The sequence below is a fragment of the Eleginops maclovinus genome, chromosome 22 (assembly GCF_036324505.1).
Source record: "Eleginops maclovinus isolate JMC-PN-2008 ecotype Puerto Natales chromosome 22, JC_Emac_rtc_rv5, whole genome shotgun sequence".
NCBI lineage: Eukaryota > Metazoa > Chordata > Actinopteri > Perciformes > Eleginopidae > Eleginops > Eleginops maclovinus.
Window position 1 is genome coordinate 12,136,762 of NC_086370.1, and position 16,740 is coordinate 12,153,501.

General features: G+C 41.4%; 1 protein-coding gene across 1 annotated transcript in view; it reads right to left on the reverse strand.

Moving 5' to 3' along the window:
- The window catches only part of LOC134858958 (collagen alpha-1(XIX) chain), an 88,761-nt gene that overhangs the window by 41,192 nt on the left and 30,829 nt on the right, over positions 1 to 16,740 (reverse strand). Inside the window, exons 14-16 of the mRNA XM_063875201.1 lie at positions 16,079 to 16,102; positions 15,940 to 15,966; positions 15,348 to 15,392 (exon numbers count right to left, since the gene is read on the reverse strand). Of these exons, the coding sequence (XP_063731271.1) occupies positions 15,348 to 15,392; positions 15,940 to 15,966; positions 16,079 to 16,102 (96 nt within the window). The remainder of the gene's footprint in view (positions 1 to 15,347; positions 15,393 to 15,939; positions 15,967 to 16,078; positions 16,103 to 16,740) is intronic.

A 16,740-nucleotide genomic window follows, 5' to 3' on the forward strand; every position in this document is an offset into this window, starting at 1 on the left:
GGATAAAGCTCTGTGGATATCCTTACAGCTATCCCATAAACTGGCAGAGCATCACTGGCTCTGTGTTATGAAGAGCGTCTGGAATTAGCTGGCTTTCACACACACGAGACGGATGTAAAATCAACTCAATTAGGAGTTGGTAATACTCTGACCAGTATCAATTCACTGTACGGCAGCGTAATCATCGGCAGAAGCATGAGACAATGCAGATATCTCTAATGGGGCTACACATGATTACCTCTTTCGAATAGGAGTTTCATCATCTGACACAATTGCCATTCTGAAACATTTTATCTCTCTCCTACTGTATGTGTCAGTACGGGTGACACAAAAACACTTCTCTCCTCCGCTGAGTTAGTGGTGGTGCAGATCTGTGGAAAGAAAAGGATCACTGGCTGCCGGAACAAAAGTACACCCCCAAATCTTTCCCTCTGACACTCCGTGTATTCACACTTTGATTAACTGGGTCGAGTTTGATGTGCAAAAAGAAGACAAAGGGAAGAACTTCACTGAAGGCGAATGCTTTTAATCATCTGTTTGCATGCAAGCTTGTGCTTACATGCTGTGTTTCTCTGTGTGTAGTCCACAGATTACAGGATTAATGAAACCAGCCAAGGTGTAGCATGGTAAATATTAACCTTAATAATGACACAGTGGAACCGATGTGTGCCTCCTTTTGGGAATTGCACGCTTTCCAATGTTCAGGCTGTTTGATGTACCAACAAAGGCTTGGCCAGCGCCTTTTGATCATCTGTGTTAATGTAGCTTTGAGGATACATGTGCTTTAATGCCAGCATAAATGAGTGCCATGTGGGGAAAAAAAGCTGGAAGAGGTCGAATCAAGTTGATGCGTAGGAAGGAACAGCATCTTAAAACCAGAAAAATCCTCCGCTTAAAATGACTATTACAATACCCTCTCAAAAGCACAATGTAATTGAAGTAGGTTACCTTTGTGGCAGGAAAAGAGAAGTCAGAGTGGCAGGCAAGGTATTTAATAAGAGCTTGTGCATCAAGGTGCCACATGTAGATTCACAACACATCTCTTTTGTATAAAAGCTCTATTTCTCGAAAACAAAGACAGTGTTTTGGTGAGGGTGGATGGTGTTATTTTTTTCCCTTCCGTTGCCCTTTCTCCCCTGAACCCCACAACAAAAGCAGATTACATAGATAAGTAATTTAGCTAATGAATATTTCATATGCTATTATTCCAAGCAGGTCATGAATTATGCAGTTTTCCAAATTATTTCTCCACATTTGCCCTTAAACCTCATTTAACGCAAAAGTGCATTCTAATTTTATGTCCACACATTTGCATATCATCATCAAAACAAACAGTGGTGCGCAGACAGTTACGTACCAGTCATTATAAGGCTCTTAAATCACTGTTCATTTGTGCATTTATTTATTCCACTTATCCACTATGTATAATTACGGCAAACAGCATTTGTTCTACAGTACATTATTTTATTTTAAATTCAGTTTTTATCTACTTGTTATGTGCAAATTGTTCTCATTTCTGTTACTTGCACCATCAGTTCACCAAACTAAAACCCTGCTTCAGGGAAGATTTTCTGCTGGTTCAAAACGTGCAAATCCTTTGTACATTCTGGTACAAAAAAGGAAAAGCTTTTATCTTCAATTACTGCCTTCAAGACATATAAAACAGTCACACAGGATTTATATTCACTTGCTGGTTTACTGGCTATACCTAACTACAGTTAAACTAATACAATGCAATACAATGCCCTGTAGTATATTATTTTCTAGGTTTAGTTTTTGTTGGAACTGATGTAGAAAAGTCATTCAACGTTATGGTCATTCGGAGGCTGTATCTTGTACTGCTACTGTTTTGTTGTTGTTTTTTGTGTATAGTCTACCTACATATACTGACATGAGTTTGGTGTTATCGGCAAACGTTATGGATAGCTGAGTTAGCTAATTATAGATGCAATGAGTTGGGGGTGTCTATGTTATGTCTAGGTCAGAGATTTTCTTCTTTAATAAGATATTCATTTAGTATTCATAAACAGCCTCAGCTCAGACACTCATTTTCACTATAAAGCAATCCATTAAAGAGACTACAGCAGATGACCTTGGGGTTGGACTGACACTTCTCTGTGAAGAGGACCTCAGGTTAGCTCCAAAACAAATCTGTGCCCAGTGACAAGAAATAATTAGTCCGGAGCACAGCTGTCATCACCGCTTGCACTCAGTTGACTCTCCAAACTGAAACACCTGCCAGTGACACAGCGAGATAACTGCGTCTGAAGGGACTTACTGAGCCCTTCAATACTGAGGTAATCAAAAACAACTGCCTTAGTGCCCATGAGCACCCAAATATTACAGCATCAGATATAACAGTCTAGCTTCGAGCGCAAGTGTGTGATACATGCAGGGTATTACTGGAATTGAGGGTCTTAAGGTGAATCCTGTGTTAATCATATTTTTTTGTCTAAATGTCATGTATTGACCTCCTAGACTTTTGAAAAAGTATAACTAAAAGATACTCCGACATTTGGAATTGAGGTTATTTAACAATCCTGTTCAGTCATAAAAGAGAGTCACTTCAAGAGTTTGGAGTGAGTACATTGCAGACAACATTGAAAGCTTGAGGGCAAGCTGAAAGAACTAACTTTACAAGTAGCTGTTTATTGATATGTATAGGTGAAGAGTAGGGGAGTCCAAACGTTCTTCATCGAGGTCCACAGTATGTTGTATTCAACAATCCTTGTCTTCTTGTGACTAATATGTATGTTCTTCCAAACTGCTTACAAGTTACAGGAATTCGGCAACTGTAAATAAAGCTTTGTTGTAGATTTGCTTAGTTGTTTTTGTTTTGAATACATTTCCTGGTTAAGGAGGTAGACACAACACAAGCAAAAAAAGTGCCAGAGGTAAACTGCGGTCCAGAGCAGTCTCTAGGCAACAAGGACAGACAGGAAACTGAAACCGGGGAATTTTGGATTCCAACAAAGGAAAGAAAGTGAATGAAAGAAAGAAAGAAAGAAAAATAAAGAGAAAGACAAACATGTTAAAGGGCTAAAGGGTGAAATGTGTGAGGACAAACTAAAGATGTTCTTCTTTTATCTATGAGGTTTCAAAATAGCCGCCTGTAGTTGGACTTGGATCAGTAGTGACACGGCTATCCTGCTCTGCCCTACGTGAGTCACTTTTAAACTTCACTCCACCTATGTATGCCAAAATTCCGCAGTAGAACATTATAACACACAGGAGCAGCCAGCAGTGTGAGGATGTTTTTTTCAACTAAGCCAACCTTAACTTTCTAATTTCCTCTTTCTGTTTCTTGCGCCCTCATTTATCTCTCCCTTTGTGTACAATATCATACCTCCATAACTCCCATCTCAGCCCTCTCTGCTGTCTCCTGTTTTTCTTATCATCTCCTCTTCCTTCTCCTGTCTCCTGTCACTCGCCCTGTTTCTCCCTCACCCAACTTATAGCGCCTGTTGGATCACCCTGGCAATCTCTGTTGCTATGCAACGCTCAGTGTCCTATAAATTTGACAACATCCGAGAGCTTGATTATTATTTGAGCGCTGCAGTGTGAAGCCCTCCTTCAGGTCATTGCAGTAGATTAGAGGGAGGGAGAGATAGGAGAAGGCAAGGAAATGTGAGATGAAAGGGAGGTGAAGAAAGATGAAGGGATTGTGGAAGAGAAAGCCGGAGTAAAAGATGAACTGGCTTCCCGAGTGAGTGAAAGACCAAACACATATTCACAAGCACTATTTATCTGTTCCACTCTAAGATCCTGCAAAATATATAGCTGGGAATGTGAAAAGCACTTTACATTAACATCTAATTCAATAATGGGGCTAGTAAAGCTAGAGTGAGTACACCTCTGAGCAGCAGTAGATTGACGGCATATTTCCAACTTCAGACTTAATCCACATGGATTCCAACCTCCACTCTGCCATGAGTTGTAAAGTGTCAAAGGAAAGCACAGACAGGGGGCCAGGCTGAGTCCTGCAACACAATCTGAAAGCAGAGTCTACAGCGACAGTGACACACAGCAGAGCTCGTTTATGATGACTCCATAATCCTTATCCCAAATGTCAACATGTTCTCTGAGACATTCCCTGTCTGACTACCCATACTGGGATAACATAGTGGTGTAAAATGTAGAGGCCAGAGCGTGTCACATTTTTAGCAATAAAGCAGATATACCATCAAAAAGCCACATAATCCACCTGACAAATGCCCCTGTCAAGAGGGGTCAGGAGATAAGATGGAGAAGCCTTCTGAAATAAACACTGCAGGACCAACTCAGAGCTGACACCCAGCATAGAGCAAAGACATGTTTTTCTTCTTTTAAAGGCAGGGAAATCTATCAATAGGTAAAGCGTTTTAAGTTAATTAGAATATTCCAGGTTGATTTTTATTTCAAATACTATCTCATCTTTGATTTTTGCTTATTATTTTTATATTATTTATTCTATGTAAAAAAAAAAAAAAGGTCAAATCTACTGGATCTCCCAAAACGTACATTTCTCTAATAACATTACTTTCCCTTGATTATATATCAATTCTATTTTACTTTGACATCTCATTTTAACCTGTTATGTATTTGAAGGAGACACAATTTGAGAATTTGAGTGAGGTTTTGTGAGTGACACAGAAGTTTAACGCCCTGAAGAGGAAACTATGTGACATTACCAAAGCCAAGTTGGTCTGCGACAATGTTCTGTGGCTCATGGGGGAGATGACCTTTTCTTGACTGAAAAACTCACACGCCACTCCCACTCTTTCTGCCTGAGCTGAGCCCTGTCTCCCTCCGGGGACGTATACTCGGGCCACCTGAGCCTTTTGTCTAAGTGCTGTACTGGAACTGGCTTATAAGCAGCAGCTGTATTTGCTTGGTAAACAAATGTGTACACAACAGTAAGGACCGTAAACCCTTGTGATATCCCAATGTTGTCTATCAATTCACCGGACAAAGAGTAGATGGTATGGAGTTTTCTGTTATTGTTGTCTGTGTTCATATACAGTGTGGGTCCAAAGTTTAAAAAAAAGAAAAATCCTCTCAGATCAGTGTCGATTTAGACCATCAAAAAATGCACATGTATAAGTGGGAACTTGTTTATTGAAACACTAAAAAGACACAGATGTGCACATGCTGAATACACACAGACATGCTTCGGAGAAAGTTATTCCCTATGCAGCCTGTCACAATATTTATCCCAAAGAGATTTAGCTTGTGTGGTCCCAGGCCGGTGAAAGGTGCAAAAAAAGTGCGGAAAATCTATACAACCATTCCTTTGGTCAGACATAGAGTCCCTTAGGAACACTTGTTGTATCCAGATTCAGACAAAATACAGACAATTACTCACATTGCAGCAAAGGCTAATATATTCTGCAATTAATTCTGAAATGTCATCCTTTCCCCTTGCAAATATTTTCTGACTTTTCATTTCAAATTGTTCACCACGACCCAGCAAAATCAGCAAGACTAGAAAAAAAGAGCATAAAGTACCCACAGGATCTCTAAAACACCAACATTTCTGCAGGAATTGGTATATGTTATTCTCTATTTTATAAGTAAAGAACTTATCTGATATGCATTCCCAACTTCACATACATTCATGTTTTCTATGACATTCTTACATTAGAACAGCCCAGCTGCTTCTAGGTGTTAGCTTCATAATATCAGCAGGGTATCATTTGGAGAAGGGGACAAACATTCAGTAAGTTATCACCAAATATGCAGCTCGATATCCTGCAGTTCACTAAATTCTCACCAAAGCCCTTTTCACTGTGTCAAATCAGCTATCAAGGATTCTGAGGTAAATATTGATTTATGCTGTATTCTCAAAATGTCACAAAACAAACCGAAGAGACCGCAGCCTCACCTGCTCCTGATCAAGGATCCAATTAGACACAGACAGTGCAAATTCCCTACTTGTGACTGCCCTCGCTGGATGCCATCTTAGGACACTGAACAAGCTCAGAAAATGCCTGGGCACCGGAGCTTGCAGAGATCCCTTGCACTTGGTAAAAGCCTTAATAAAATAGGATTTGTTCCACTTGTTTACTGAGGGTTAAGAGGAGCGGCCGGGGCAGGAAGAGAACGGCAAAGCCGACAGCTGCCTGGCAGGGGCTCAAATGCAGCTTAGCATTTTTCACCATTCTGACTGGCACACAATGCTCTCTTTAACTCCCAGCCATCTAAATATTCAGGCACGTATAAAGAGATGGCTGACACTGCAGCCGTCTTAAGACACAGCTCAGCTAGCCAAGATTGCACCTATAGTCTGTTGGCTAAAGCTTTCCATGAAGGCTTCCCTCACAGAGACTCAGTCCCAGATCCCACGTGACTCAATGGTGATTTGTACACACGCCACTAGATGGCAAACTAGCTTCATCACAAATATCGTACACGGTGGGGGGACAGAGCCAATGAGGAGACTGTAAGCTCTCTATGAGAGAGGATAGATGTCCTCAATGCATGAATGTATGATGTGTGTTGGGTAACATCCCTAATTAGGCAGTCTGGCAATTAGGCACTGAATACCGTAAAGGAGATTTTTCTGTAGAGGGCTTATAACAATGAGAGAAGGAAATAGACGAGAGCAAGAAGCTGTGAGAGTGAGTGAGAGGGACAATAATTTCCATACCGCATTATGTCTCTTTTCAACTGCCACACAATACAAGGGGACACAGGTGGCAATACAAGGGTACCCAGTCATAGAACTCAGCACATCATTGGGTAAAATAACCCTTGTAGAGCTAAAAAGAGTTTCTCCTCACTGCCACACTGTATGCAAACACTAGAGCCAAAGGCAAACACAGGAAATGCAGACAGTGGATGTCTTCGGAAACTAAGCCAAGGCATTCCCAAGGGAGCCTTGGAGCAGCTCTTTACAACAGCCGCGTCTCTAACACATCTTCACGGATGAGTTTTAAGAGCTCATTGATTTTAACAACTCCTAAGGAGAGGAAAGGGGCCTGATGATAATATCTGAATTTGCATTTTTATGTGGGGAAGATGATAAATCTATATTAAACTACGAGCTCAATTCCCGCCAATCAGCTGCCTGTCTGTGCATTGTTTCGTTGAATTGGCTTCTCACGCGGTCGGAGCTGCCTCTTCAATGTTCACATCTCCTAATGGATGCTGTTGTTGGTCCTGGCTCTTAAGAAACTCTCATCTGGAATTTTGGGCGTATTATTCATCCAGAGCAGATTGCTCCAGCCCTGGGTTTACAGATACTGAGTGTTTCATTACTGCTTTATCCAACGAGTGAATGGGAGAAGCTGAAAATCTGCTCTGAATAAACCCTGGTTCATTTTACAAACTAAATATTTGAGGTCAGAGCGAATACACTGTGCAAAGATTCACAAGGCGCTCACTCCGGGTACTCTAGCCCTCAGCGAGTCTTATGCTTCATATCACTCACCACGCACAAGATATTACACTAAGGTCCTGCACACAACTGCCAGTATAATATCAGGCTACTGTGAATGCAATGCTCCCTGGCATGCCATTAAAGTGGACACAGATGAATGTATCAAAATTGGTTGCGGCTTGAATGAGAGTGTGAAGCATCAAAATATGGATTGCAGGCTGTAACAGTGATGCAGCCTCCCACTACTGTGTTCTGCAGTGTGCAGGGCTAAATCCCCCCCCGCCCCGACTGCACTCCTGAGCCCTCCTCCCTCCTCCTTTTGGCCAAGGAAACAGCTAAGACAGACAGGGCTTACACAGGGCATGCTTCAATCCAAGTGTCCTGGATCCAAAACGCACTTTTAGAAAGGTATTTACATTCACAGCATTTCTCGAACATGTCTTTGTATATTATGAGACTGTTTGGAGCCAGAGAAATCCCATTGTTTGGATGACTGCAGCTGGGGTGTGGACAGCGATACCTAGCACAGTCACAAGGGCCAGTCACCTCTTGTCCACTCACATACCTCAATGAGTCGAGCGAATTCAGTTCTGCTGACCCCTTCTGACACATGACACTCCATTAGTGTTGCTATGACCTGGCAGACATTGAAACAGAATTTGAAAATGTTGCCGAGGTATTAGACACAGGCCGAGGGGATGCCGGGCCCTGATGAATTGTGACACTGGAGCAGCAAGGACGCACTCGTGTGTTGCCTGCAGCGCTCCTGTTGTGTGGTAAAGTTTGCGTCCTGAGAAAGTTGTGATGTTGTGGATGTGTGAATGAGAACCAGGCCCTGGCCAACTTTAGCAAGCCTATTTAACACTCAGAGGATCTGTTGACCTACATTACCCTTTGTTGAATATCAGCTTTTTATACTTCTACATCAACTTAGAGATGCACAAACATACACACTCGCTGACTATAAAAATGGACTTGGACTTGTGAAATGGCCACCTCAAAGTTCTACCCCCTCTATTACTCCCTGTAATTAATTGGCCAATTAATGTGTGTTTATTCTGAACAACCACGGATGTCGCCAACCTGAGGCTCCCTGGGACAAGACAAGAGTCAGACAGATAAATCAAAGCTCTGTGCATCTGTCCTTGCCTGTGCCAAACGCTTTCCCCTGTAACCCTCTTTTCTCCCAACTGTGCCCAAATGTGAGACCTTTTCATAGCCAATCAGGTCAAATCTTTGTTTCATCCTCTGTCCCAATGCACTTGACATTGACAAGATTAATTGCCTTGTGCACTGGGAAAGCGCGCTACCTCCTGGTGTAATACAGGTGTCAAAAACGCGGCTCTCTGGATTTCCTCAACATGAGTTTGTGCGGGAAGGAGAGATAGAGAGAAGAATAACCTATTCCATTTTGTTTAACACAGGGTTAACAATCCCCCCCCCCTGGTGTAAAATGGCACGGGGTGTAAATCTTGCCGTAAAATCCCAGCTGTGAGCCCCTGCTGACCTGTAAATTCCTCTCTCCGCGTTACTCTGCCATTGAGCTTCTACAGCCGGGCCAAAACTGTAACTACATATCTACATCACGCTACTGTATTTAAACACTGACACTGACCATCAAAATGGTCACCAACTGTGTCTCAAGGGCTAAAAATAAACCATTGCTGACATAAATGTAAATGTATACAGTTCAGATAAGCTGTATTTCACCCCAGTTTGTAATTATTCTCGAATTGCATTCTAAAATGTACCACGAAATTACTAAAGATAAACCAAATGTGTCAAGGTGATTTAAATCACATTTACATTTAGCCATGATTTATAATTTCCTAATCTTCCATGTAAATTATAGGAATGTGCATATTGAGATATGAATGAATAAAGCATGGCTTCAGTCAAATAGCTGCTTTAATTTTTTACTGCATCACCCAAATCAGAGGCAACCTCCCATGGAGGACTTCTGGCAGGAAGGCTACTATTCTCACCAGGGACTCGTTACTTAATAATCTCACCCTGCAGGTGCTCTGGTAGAGGTCAACAGTGTGTTACAGTTGCATTTGCTGTTCATGTCTGCCTCCACCTATGGAGCATGAAACCACTGCCAAATGTTCTGGTCCCCACACGCCGAACCATAACTCGTTCCCTATCACTGTCACTGCCTGCTTTAGTCTCTGCAGACACACAGACTGATCCAAATGAACCTGAGCCAAGTCCATCAGAGATATTATGAATATTATATATACTGTGGTGGCTCAATTATCTCGAAACAACATTTGCTCAGCCCTGTAGAGGAGAGGCAGCTAAATTGCAGTTCCAGCATGCATTTGGTTTTCAGAGAAAGGCATACTTTTTCAAACCAAATTGGGTTAAATGACAAATGCTATTTACTGCACAATGGGGATACATGGATTTAGTTTGAAGTAGATGAATGTTATTTTCTACTCTGACACTAATGTTTTGACCTGCATTATGCCATCGAATGGAGAAGGATATCCATGCCCTGTTAAAATAATTCCTATATTATATTATGTTGCCCTCACATGTGACTGCAAAAGTCACATGTGCCTTGAGCTGATAGAACAGGACAGAAGTTTGGTTTGAGAGAAAATGTCAAAATTAAAATATTATATAGTTGTTCCCTGGTAAAGGAAATACATTTGACCTATAGTATAAGCATCCATTGGACTGTGACCTTTGAGAAATGTGCTGCTAGCACAAGGTGCAAAAATGATGGGGATAAATACCCCTGTGTCTTTGGTCGAGAATTATGGACAGCTGTCTCAGTCATTCAGCAAAGGGCTTGGACAGAAAATGTAAACACCACTATCACTTCCAAAAGACAGCAATTACCACCCTCTTCTTGGGAAATGTAGACAAGTACAGTTGCCAAGCAAAGACAAGACAGACAATATTTCCATTAATACTGACAGATTATATCCATGTCACTTTAAAATGGCCAACCAGCTGCTGTAGATTCTCCTCACATTGTTTCCAATGTTTTGTCACAAGTGCAGAACCGAAAGGCTGCCAGCACAACAATTGCATTGACGTGCATTGATCTGGGAATGTGCTATCACTCAATCTGAAGTGATGACAGCTGACGAATATGATGTGACAGCAGTGTAAGATTAGAGAAATAGACTCGTATTATTTTATAAATAGTCATATCCGCCATATAACTTGAGAAAGAGTCTCTTTACTGAGAAACTGTCTTCATAAAGTGAACATCAAGATGACAAGTTGTTCTCTTGTTTCGTTCAATTTCTGGTACGAGGATTACATGTCTAAGGAGTCTCAAAACTTCCCTGATATTAGCTTGTTGCAAAATGAAAAGCACACTAATATAAGACACCATACTGCTGCATGTCTACAGTTTATGGCCTACAGCCACAGGATCCAAATGCAATAAAGCCATATCTGTCCCTATCTATAATATATAACTATGGCTGTGCCAAATGTCCTTTTTGTTGTTATTGTTGATATATATTTGAAGGTGCTGCTAGATTTCTTCAAGACGCAGCTCGTTAAACAGACACATGCCTCCCTTTGTGTGGTGCAGGAAAGGAGAGCGCCATACATTTAGTTTTTGAAATGCCAAAACAAAACAACGCAAGAAACTATATACTGAAGCGGAATATCTTTTTAGACATGAGTTCGTCATGTGTTTTTTTTTTTTTAAATGTTGACATTCCAACTAGAAAACAAAACTACGCAGACAAATTTACAAAATAGTACATAAGAATAACATTAGTGTAGCCTCATCATTATCTGCAACTGTGTAGGAATACATGCAAAAGAAAATCTGTGCAACATTTGTAATTCAAAGCAATGTATGAAGCTCTGAACTATAAGGTATCTTATACCATCAGCTTTGTAAAAAAAACAAACATTCAAATAAAAAAAACCTTGAAGTTCTATAATGTAACTAAAGATGTAACCCTACAATGACTCGGAAATGAATAATTGATTGTCAGTAGGACCCAGTAATTAGTGGCTGCAGCGGTGTACTGCGGAAAGGCTGAGAGAGGGAGCTGATCCAGCCTAGGATAAATAACCTGTTAGTAAAATCCAAGCACTGCCCTATCTGGAGCTCTACTCTCTAATATTTTTTCAATAGCCATCAATAGCCGGAGTGGATTCTTTTCTCCATGCTCTTGCTGTGGCACAGCATATCATTTCTCCCAGATTAAAAGTCTCTCTTTAATGGCTTTTCCCTCCACTAGGTCATCTTGTGTGGCCCATCTAGCAATGGTCTCAAAGTCTTTTCACCTGTTTTGTGACTTTTGTCCTCTCTTATCTCCTTGACATATGAGGCAGAAATCCCTTGTGGCAGAGTGTCACCCCCCCCCCCCCACACACACACACACACACACACACACATCCACAGCTGAGGAACACACACAGGAATATTTCAAGGAGAAACCAGAGCCATTTGACAAGAGAGAAAAACTGAAGACAATTGGAAATCAGTCAGTTGAGAATGTCACCTCTTACCTGATGGAAAAGTCTTTGTAGCATCAGAGATTACAGGAATCTCATCAGCTCACGCACGATAAAAGACACCTGCATGTTTATTACCGAGATACAACTCACAGGTTATTAATCCATATCATTTGCCAACAGTTCCAACTAGTCCACTTCCACAGCAAAGTAACTAAATAAATAACCAACCAACAAGATTTAAATAAATCAACAAATAAATCAGTAAGAGGATCTGGGCTGCATAATTCATTTGAGGGGAACACATCCGTAGACAGAGCAGTTGCACTGTTCTGCTTCCTCTAGGGCTTGCTGGAGTTTCATCATCTGTGCAGCACAGCTACAGTATGTCGAATAAGAACTAACACTGTGCAGCACATCTGTCAGACGTGTGCATTTTCCAAAGCAGGACACAAAGACTCCTCGACACACTAGAGGCCCTCAGCTGATTAAAGGGGATTTCAAACGCTTTGCATTCACTATATTTGCATTCAGCAAAATGCATCAAAGAAAATATTTCATCGTTTATCAACATATATATTATGCGGGTGTGTATAGAGAGACTCTATTTATAAGGCTTATGCAATCGTCCTAGAAATTTTAATTAAAACAAATGCCCGTCCATTCTGTATGATCACACAGAAAATAAGGGAATCAACATGGCATTTGTCCGTGACTTATACTTAGCAGGACTTATGTTATCCATACAGGTGAATTTATACAGCTAATAAGGCTTAATGGGGTGTTAGGCATGGATTAAAAACTCCAAGACCCACCTTGTAATGGGGGATTTCTTAAGGTGATTATTTATTAATCCATGGGAACCTACAGCCTTACCCAGGCATGAACCCATGTCTGCACTGAACCCACTCACCACCCAGTGCCAACAACTGAAGCGCAGTATGCTGGGGAGTCTTGGCACAACATGAATAAACCAAGCTTGCCGTGGCGTTCCTGTGTATCTTGGGTCTGAGGAAGCAGCGTGCATTGACCAAGCGTAGGTTTTCAATCCTATTTGTAGCGTGGAAAATGACGTCATTTGGTACTTTTGCAATGCTTGTTGCTACCAATCCTACATCCCTTGCACACAAGACTTTGTTATACAGTTTCTCATTTGTATGTATTGAGAGGTGTCAGGCCGGCACTGCATGCTGTATGAGCATACAGAATACTTGGCTTACAAATTAAAACTGTGAAAACGTCAAGGTTGTTCTGTTCAGCATGCACGTTTTTCGCCTGGTCGACCGTGTAGGACAGGGTCAGCCTACAGTGACAACACACAGCTTAGCACATCGTCACAGCACCTGATTAATATTTTAGCCAGCCACAGTTAGCAGGAGGGACATATCCTTTTATTTACTTGGGCTCCTCATCTTGTTTTTTGAACTGCTGTAATGTGCCACTGAGTCCAACAGTCGTACTCTTGGCCTGTCATTCTGTGTCAATGTCATCCATAATAGATAAAAACCAAGCCATTCATATTACTATTAATGGCTAATGTGTAATGTGGGGGAAATACATTCCCATAAATTCCTAGACATGAGATTTGGAGTGGCCCTTACATCCACCCTGACAAACTGCATTAGTCATCCATCAAGGTAATAATATAAAATCAAGATACTGTGAATGTTAGACATTGGGTCACAGTGGGGGCTGGGTGGCTGCCCTTGATATGCACTCTTGTGTATGTTGCTTTAAGCTTCAGAGAAGGATCAGCGCAAATGGCATCCTTCCTCTTCTCCTCACCACAATGTCCTCCACATATCCTTGAAGTAGATCTAAATGGCTTAGAGAGGTTGTATTTCCCTCAACAATAAATTGAAGTGGACAGTGTGAGAGAAGGTCTGGCTTGAATCTAAGGCTTTGTGAAAGCTTTCCTCTCACAGCTATTCTATGAAGGTTGCAGATTGGTCTGCCGGTGTCAAGATATGCTGCATAATTTGCGCGTCCTCCATGGCTCTTCATGAAACCAATAAGTTGCTAGTGTGGACAAGAGCTGCTAATTGGGTGAGAGTCTCCTGCTGTATCAGCTGGCCACTAGCTAGCCCCTGATAACGATAGCCGTCCCCCGTCCTGAAATAGGCTGTCAAACCGCAGTAAGACGCATTGGTTCAACAAGTGCGACGCCACATGTGACTCGTAGAGCTAAGAATAAGTGGAAACCTTAGTGCGTTAACAGTCACCATGAAGACAGCTAGTCATCAAAGACAGGGTATTAATAGATCAGAACTGTGTCTTCAGCATCAACAACAACAGCAGAATGTCTGAAATGGCCGGTTTAAAGCCCTGTGGCGGTTTTGCCTTCAGTATCTTCAAAGACGCTATGAGTGCAAGAATGATGGTGGTATAGGAAACCAAGAAGCAAAAAACATCAAACGGAGTGATTTTCTATACCTCAAAACCAATTATGATTGAAGGAATTCACACAAAACTGTGTTTCGGAAGAAAAGTGCACACAGTAAATTGATGCCACTCTGACCCGCGGTCCGTTTGATGTTGAATCCCTACATAAGTCAAGTTAGGTACGTAATAACACCTCACTAATAAAGAAGAGTAAGTAAGTAGAGTAAGTATTGTGTTAATGTTATTGGAACAAGTGTGAGTGTATTCCACACAGACGGGTGGAATTCTTGAGATACTTGTGTCCAGATGTCTCGAGTTTTGTGCATCATCTCGACTGTTACCTAATGTGAAAATAACATTTGCATGACATACTTATGGGTGCTCTAGCGCTCAACTTGCTATATATTTCCTTTTTTTCTCCAGCCGAGGCAAAGTTTTTTTTTTGTTTCATGAGCATTTTCTTTAAGGCAAGTTTGAAGGGCCTATTTCTGAACGCGGTGACACAGGCGACAGGTATTCACACAACACTCAATAAAACTGGACACAAAAAGATGCTCTCTCCCACCTGTCCTTTAACACTGCCTTGCAGCTGTGATGTCAAGGAACAACAACATTCCTACTGTCGTCAGGCCACCATAGTGTCATAATGTTTACCTAACAAAGATGTCAGAACCTCGAACATGCATTTAAAGTACTTTTCTAATACGAGAATCAAGGAAACGTTCCTGTGACAACTATTTCTATGTTCATGTGAGTGCATACTTTGACAAATCCAGAAACTTGTGTTCTTAACCGCAGTTATCCAGTCAGGCTGGACACGTAAATAAATATGGTGCAATGTTTCAGTGGATCCAGTCATTGACATTGTTACTATGCTGAAATTAAGCTGGCCTTTGAAGAAACAGAATACTGTCACTACAGTCACCCAGAGGGACTGTACCATGTGTGCTGCCAGTCAGACTGAGTGCGTTTGACCCCTTGACCATGAAACCCATTCATTAATTGTCATACAACAAGCCCACACTTCCCCTTCCTTCTTTGCCACGGATCGTCTTCGCCTCCCTCCAAAAAATAACAACAGCCACTCAGCTGCTGCTTGGCCTTTCACCAGACCAGGTCCTCTCAGACAGGCCACACAACTGGTGGACTGTTTCTGTTTACTCACCCTTTTGCCTTCTTTTCCTGGCTCCCCTGGGACCCCCACCACGCCCTGGGGAAAAGCACATGTATCATAGTGAATCAGGTGCTACATTCATTTGGCAATGCGGGATGAAATAACGGTTGGCTTCATGTAAAAACTGATGCGGACAGATGTTTGTGCCACATGTTCTCAACAGACCATTGGATAACCAGTGGGCTTACTTGCAGTGATAGGGAATGCAGCATTAGCTTATTTAAGTTAGCATGAGAAGATATAAGTGAGTGTGTACAGCTGCAGTTTCCATCTTTGCTCATGAACAATTTCTAGGTGACTTCTCCAGGATCCCCTTAATAGGCAATTTTCAGCCTCGGTTGATCAGAGCGTTATTCCATTATTCTACGCCGTATCTTGATAAAGAACAATTAGGAAGTTAATAAAGGTACGTACTAAGTGGTGATTTTGTTTTAAAATTACTGCACAAAGATATACTTATGGGGCTTCAATAATAGCTAGATGGACCTTAATAGTTGTACTTGATTGCTCAAGAATAGGCTATGTGGACTTTGTGCAATGAGAAGAACAGATGACATAATGACACTATTCTTAAAGGTGTTACCTTCTCTCCTTTGTCACCTGGAAGGCCCTAGATGTGGCAAATAAAGAGTCATGATTACAAGAAAGCAAAAGCATAAACTCAAGAATAGAAAATGATTAGATTTATTTTTAGTGAGAACAATATTCATTTATTTAAGTACCTGATCTCCTTTGAAACAGTCAGCCTAGGAATCAAACAAATGACCAAACATAAGAAAACATTCATCCTGTACGATTTAACCAATACATGTCTGCCAGTTATAGGCAACAGAATACAGTTGGTAAAGAGGTAATTATCTTTAGCCGGATGACCAAAGGAGAGGTCAGAGCATGGCTGTTACAACTCCCCAGACACCCTGCTGACCACTGTCAGGAGAGGGCCGACAGAGTCGTCTGTCCACCAGGCGACAAAATGGTTACAAGGCCACATACAACATCTCGTCTTTCGAATACAAGCCAAATAATTGGTGTCCTCTTTCAATTGGCATCTAAAAGTCAAACGCTGCTGACTTTTCATGGAAACAGCTGCAGTAATGGACATTCAACATATGTCTTTCAAGTTAGTCGAATGCCTCATGCAAAGAACAGACAAAAGGAAAATCATTTAACAAGGAGGCTGGCGGCTCGGAGATATTTGCAGCTGTATCTATAAAACAAGAGTGACAGCTCTGACCTGTGACACCCTTAATAAAACATGCCTCAGTCAGTGCAGGGCTTCTGATAATAAATCAATTATTCGTATACAATAGTATATATTTTGTTGGCTTGTGAGCACAGAGTTTTGTCCTTGGGTAACAAGCAATACAATGCAAATCCACCTTGC